This window comes from Hydractinia symbiolongicarpus, chromosome 12, assembly GCF_029227915.1.
Source record: "Hydractinia symbiolongicarpus strain clone_291-10 chromosome 12, HSymV2.1, whole genome shotgun sequence".
NCBI lineage: Eukaryota > Metazoa > Cnidaria > Hydrozoa > Anthoathecata > Hydractiniidae > Hydractinia > Hydractinia symbiolongicarpus.
Window position 1 is genome coordinate 21,606,666 of NC_079886.1, and position 5,727 is coordinate 21,612,392.

At 33.4% G+C, this 5,727-nt stretch overlaps 1 protein-coding gene across 1 annotated transcript; it reads right to left on the reverse strand.

Moving 5' to 3' along the window:
* Window positions 1–5,727, reverse strand: LOC130622322 (synaptotagmin-6-like). The gene is made up of 7 exons (XM_057437778.1): window positions 5,665–5,727; window positions 4,400–4,630; window positions 3,924–4,091; window positions 3,119–3,270; window positions 2,406–2,748; window positions 1,704–1,887; window positions 1–936 (listed from the first exon to the last, which is right to left on the reverse strand). Exons 2-7 carry the CDS (start codon window positions 4,628–4,630, stop codon window positions 614–616), a joined length of 1,401 nt encoding a protein of 466 aa, XP_057293761.1. The 5' UTR covers window positions 5,665–5,727; the 3' UTR covers window positions 1–613.

A 5,727-nucleotide genomic window follows, 5' to 3' on the forward strand; every position in this document is an offset into this window, starting at 1 on the left:
TACAACACGATATAAAAAACATGTGAAAATGTGTACAAAAAAATACACAGTTAAAAAACAAATAAATAAGCAAATTCATTAAAATATATAATCAAATATTTTTTGCAAATTTAGTGAGTAATTTAAGCAAGAGAATACAATGAATTCTCATCCAGCGAGAACAAATAGTAAAAAAACTAGCCGTATGCCCGTGGATATCCACGCAATTAAGCTATTGAGAAAATCTACGGGCTTTACCCGCCGCAACTTGCAGTAAATCTTTGTCTTACAGAAAGTTTCTAGATATTTCCTGTTGAGCAACCCAACTGTTGTCACGCATACGCACAAATTATACTTTTACAAACTAGTCGGTGGCCTGTAGAAAAATCCACGGATTTGCTTGTCATTTTTATATCGCATTATTGTGTGTCTCAGTACTTGCGGTACCATGTTGCGCAGAGACAGAATACAGTTATTAATAGACGTAACGCAAAAATCTTATTTTCGATTTTTCAAACAAAAAATGGTCCGTAGGATGGAGAACCTGTATACCTTCCTGACATACGCGTCACGAGTGCCGATTTTATTATAATATGTACAATTTTAAACAACACGAATGTATCGCCTTTTGACATTAGTCTTCAACAGGTTCTATCGGTATAAGTCGGTGCCACCTTTGCACGGTCTCTGATGAACTTAACATATCTTTCCACTGTTCCGAACCTGATCCGACTGCGTTTTTACCGATAGTCAAAATAGCAAACGTCCGATCTCTGCCCATGTCATTGTGATGTCTTAGCTTAACAGTTAGTGAAACATGTTCAACTAGGTGCCTGGGTACGTCGAAAACTAACGTTTTATTAAAGACCGGATTCGTTTCGTGCTTCACAACACCTGTTCGTAACTTTTTTAAAGGTCGCCCAAAATGTTTCATTGAAACAGATACATACGGATGATCTAGATAAAAAGGAAGATATCTGAATTAAAATGACAAATGGCAAATATAATTTTACAGTGTAAAATGAAATTTTTACATTGTTATTGCCGCACGAGAGACAAAACATGCAGCAGATGCAAATGCATGAAATAGTAATATCGGGAAAACTTTATGTCAACATATTTTGTGCATAAGCAATATCTGCTTGTGTCAACAATAACATTACGGTATAGATTGACGTTTAACAACATTTTAATGGCGGCATACGTCACAATGTAAATGCGGATGAATACGTTTAATATTGCGTCAAATATTATATAATTGTGTATATCTTTTTTAGACAAAATTTATATTTTTACGTTAAGGTTCTGCCTGTTGGAAATTTACGTTATTGGAACGTGACTGGTTCTAGAAAATTTTAAAAATAGGGAGAAAAAAACATTAAGAAAATAAAGACACGAATCTTTCAATAAAACTTGTTTAAAATAAAGTCATCAATTTCCGGTATTCCTGTGTATTCTTTGGAGTGTTCGTCGCATAAGAAAAACACTGCACAGTAAAAAAGTAGCTATCAATTTAAGAGGTTTTATATAAGCAGATATTCTGTTAAAAACGACAGGAAACAATACTACGGCTAAAATCCAGTCAGAAATAAGCACAGCTTGTTTAACTTTGATCTTCATTAAGAAAAGATTGTGGAATTCTTCCATTTTAGAGATTTTCTCCAACTAAACATTCTCGCAACTCTTAACAAATTGAATATTCGTTAATTTACAAAAAAACTCACCAAGTTTTCCCTTTCTATCAACAAGAAGCAGGTTTCTTGCTTTATTTACTGTCACTGTAAGTCGTTCAGCAATTTTTAAATAATTCACGCTCAATAATAACAACATGGCTGTTTTGTCTAAATCCATCTCCATCGGATACTCCCGATATTTTCCATCTAATCTATCGGATGGCTGTAAGGCATCCTGAAAAGAAGAACAAAAAAGTTCAAAATATTGAGCATTAGAAATAAACCATTCTGGTTACCATCGAAACCGCCACCAGAAATCGTAAAATGTGTTTTTTCGTCAGAGCGTTCTTTAGAAAATCTTTATTTTCGCCAAAGCTCGGGTAAGTCAAAAGCTTTTTTGTTTTCACAATTTATAACAAAGAACCAACGATATGATGTCTTTTGGTCGTTAATAGTAGTATTTATAAACGCTGAAACTTCATATATCTAAAGGATTTTTTGTTCGAGATTCATTTCTTCAGCTTTTGGTCCCACCAGTGTATGATGGGAAGTTCATCAATTTTATCATTTCTTCATGCAATAGACGGCACCATGTTTTTATAAGAAACATATATATGCATGACCCCCTGTTTTTTTATTGTAAAAACGGTTTTTAGCAAGAGTCTGTCGGTTTATCAATATAAATGTTTAGGTTTCCCAATATTTTATGAAATTAGCATTTAACCTCATTATCAAAAAACACATAATCATTACCTTGTCAATCTTTTTCCACAAAGCAAATTCCTTTCCAGCTATAAAAGCATCATGATCTACACTGTCTAACCTGAAAAACACGGTACCGATAGGTTCATGAGATAACTGTTGACTAAAGTCTAACACGGTGAAATGGACAGTTTGACCACGGATCTCATATGGAGGAACTTCGAATTCGAAAAGCTGATTAAATGTCGGGTTTTGTGTTTTCTGATGCACCTCAGAATGCATCCTGCGTTTGTAGAACGGAGCTACTTGCAGGTCAACAAAAGGATCACAGCGTTCACCATTTCTTCTCATGGGTAGACCTTCAGCTTTGATCACGATGACGATTAGAATAGCTCTGAAATAAAACGTAAATATTGAACGCTTAAGTCGCGTCTATAATAGGTTTTGATGACGACGAAATTCCATGTACATTACACAACAACACACTTTTTGCACTTATAAACAAATATCACCTTTGCTTGCACCACAAGTTTTTTTATTAACACTTTTTTTTTATTAAAAGTTTTTAACTTTACCCTGGATGTTTTTAATTGTATACCGCAAAAATATTTTTTAAGCCCTTAAAGCCCTAACTTAGCCTTACGTTTCTTGAAATCATGTTTCTTATAAAATGTGCAAGTAACAAAGGCGCTACACACTTCAGCTTTAGCAAAGACAGGAGCCAGCCACTTGTGAGATAATGGTCACATAAGTTTATAACTTACTTGTCTTGTTTGTACTGTATGGAAAAATGAAGCATGCCTCGATTACCCCCGTCACTAGCAAGTCGACGAGATAGGTCGCGTTTAGAAGAGTTAAGTGTGTTATTTCTACGAAGAGAACCAGACGAGTGTTTCTTCATATCACCATCAAATACCTGCAACAAGAAATAGTTGAAAAAGTGCCCAAATCTTTAAATGCTGCAACTAAGTAAAATATTATTTGGGTTTTTATTACATGACCCCCCCCACTCAGGAGAACATACTTTCTAAAAGCTCCAAATATAAGTAAAGGCAGTAAGAAAAAGTCATAGTAAGATTTAAAAAAGACTAGCATATGTTGGTCATGAAGTTAAAAATTAATAAGTTTCTCTGAGCTCATGGAGACCTGGAGATCATCGAGACCTGGACATCATCGAGACCTGGACATCATCGAGACCTGGAGAGCATCGAGACCTGGAGATCATAGAAACCTAGACGTCATCGAGACTTGAACGTGCTTCATGTATTTCATTGATACTATCAACAACAACAACGTACAAGCAAAAGAACGATTTATCCTTATTATAATCCTTCAAATATAGAAGATAGAAAGCATAGAATTTGCTTTGTTAATCTCATCTTTTTAACGAAAGATTATACATTTTAATAAAGCGAATTAGAAAGAATCCCTGGGCAATCAATATTTATTTTTGCAGATCAATTTCACTGCTGGGTGCATTACTGCCTGCAATAGTTATAAACACCAAATATAACATTGATTAAAGTGCCTGGCATCTTAAACTGGATAAATTTGCAATTTGCACCATACCTCATGATCAGCCGCTTGTAAATATGATGTATCATGTGCTTTAGAGTATATCTCCCGATCTAAAGTAGATTGCAGTCTACTTGTTTTTCTAATAGGAGTAGGTGACGGTTGCACGATGGAGTTATAAACTTCAGGAACCCAGAATCTTGTGTCGTTTAAAATAGGAGTCTAAAACAGGATGTTTTCTTTCATCAAATGTAATGAATGATAACACACTGTTGAACCACTTAACATGCATATATATAAGGGCCTAATAATGATATGTCTTACGAAAAGAATATTTTAAAACTATTAACTTCTTTCATATCGAATTTTTATACTAGACACTAAATCAAGGGTAAGGGCTTAATTCTTTAAGCAAAATGGTATGAGCTTATTTGAGTGGGTGGTTAATTGGTGTGCAAAATGTTTTAATAGTGCATGCTATAGAACAACATGTGCAGATCAAGTCTAAAATGACCGAAAATAAATATTACCATATTGGCTTGTTGTCGGTGCAAGCTGTCACTACTACTCCCGCTCGAATTCTTTGGTGCTTTACTTAATTTTCTTAAACTACGTGTCATCATTTCAAGAGGGGCTTTATAGTTGAGGCTCTCCTTTCTCTTCTTATAAAAGAGAAATAACACAACCCCAAGTATGGCCAGCATCACTGCCAGTAAAGAACCCAACACCAGTGGGATGGCTTGGGTCGATGATGATGCCATCTAAAAGTACAGAAAAAACAATCAAATATGAGTATGATTATTATTGTTATATATACATAGTAATAAAAAAACCTTTGTTAATTTACATATAAATTGGCTTTAATTTCAAGTTACGATAATTTTTTCTGGAAATTCTTAAAATTCTTTCGAAGTAAATACCCCATCTATTAATATTGATAGTCTACATAATAAAACACAAAGTCTGTGTTTATGACTTTTGCAAAGTGGTTTATATTTTTACAGTGTTTTTGGGCAATGTCTATAAAAAGTTACCTACTGTTGTGTCATGTACACAATTTTTCGTAAACAATAGAAAGACGTCAAAGGAATTATGTAGATCAGCAAAGACATTCACTTGTAACTTTAATTTTAAAATGAAAATATGAACAAAATTATTTTTTCCTCATCTTTTAAGGTAGTACACCATGAAAAAACAATTTTGTTTTTAATTTCAGTTTAAATCAATACCTTTAACATAAAATGACTTCTGACAATGAAAAACGGCGCAAAAAAGTTTTTTAAAAAATTGCCTTGACCATCCCAGATTTTAGGCCTCCCAAAGGCACAAAAATATGGTAATTTTAAAACACGATTTCTAAACTCTCTATGGTCCCTTTGACTTGATACTTTGCCAAAAGATTCTAAATATTCATAAAATTCATTTGTCATAGGAGTTTTATATTTGCCCTGTTTATTCAAATTTTATACTAGGGCGTTACTAGGGACAAAAACGTCCACCTAGCTATATATATTCAATCTTTTACCCATTTTTAGGTGGTAACCCTCATAATACATTTACCATAAAATTTTTCACATGTCTAAGGTGAAAATAATATTTTTTAATTTTTAAGAAAAAACTAATTATTATATGTGGTTCTCTGTTAGCTGATAAGTTTATTCACTCTCTTCAAAGTTCCCATATATATCACACAAAACACAAAACACAACACAGCAAAGAAATGACAACCATGCTCTATAAAAATTATGACAACATTTTTCCTGAAAATAAAATTTTTGTGACAAAAAAGTCATACCCGTGTTTTGATGAGAAATCCAGCTTCCAATGTTATTTTTTATCACTATTGTTTTTTATATAT

Bases quoted from the DNA above. Each gene is read 5' to 3' on its own strand.
- LOC130622322 (XM_057437778.1), bottom strand. From the start codon at position 4,630: ATGGCATCATCATCGACCCAAGCCATCCCACTGGTGTTGGGTTCTTTA. The intron at 3,271-3,923 runs GTATGGTGCAAA...TTCTTGTTGCAG, and splicing joins TACAAGCGGCTGATCATGAG to GTATTTGATGGTGATATGAA. The intron at 937-1,703 runs GTGAGTTTTTTT...CTTTTTATCTAG, and splicing joins TGATAGAAAGGGAAAACTTG to ATCATCCGTATGTATCTGTT.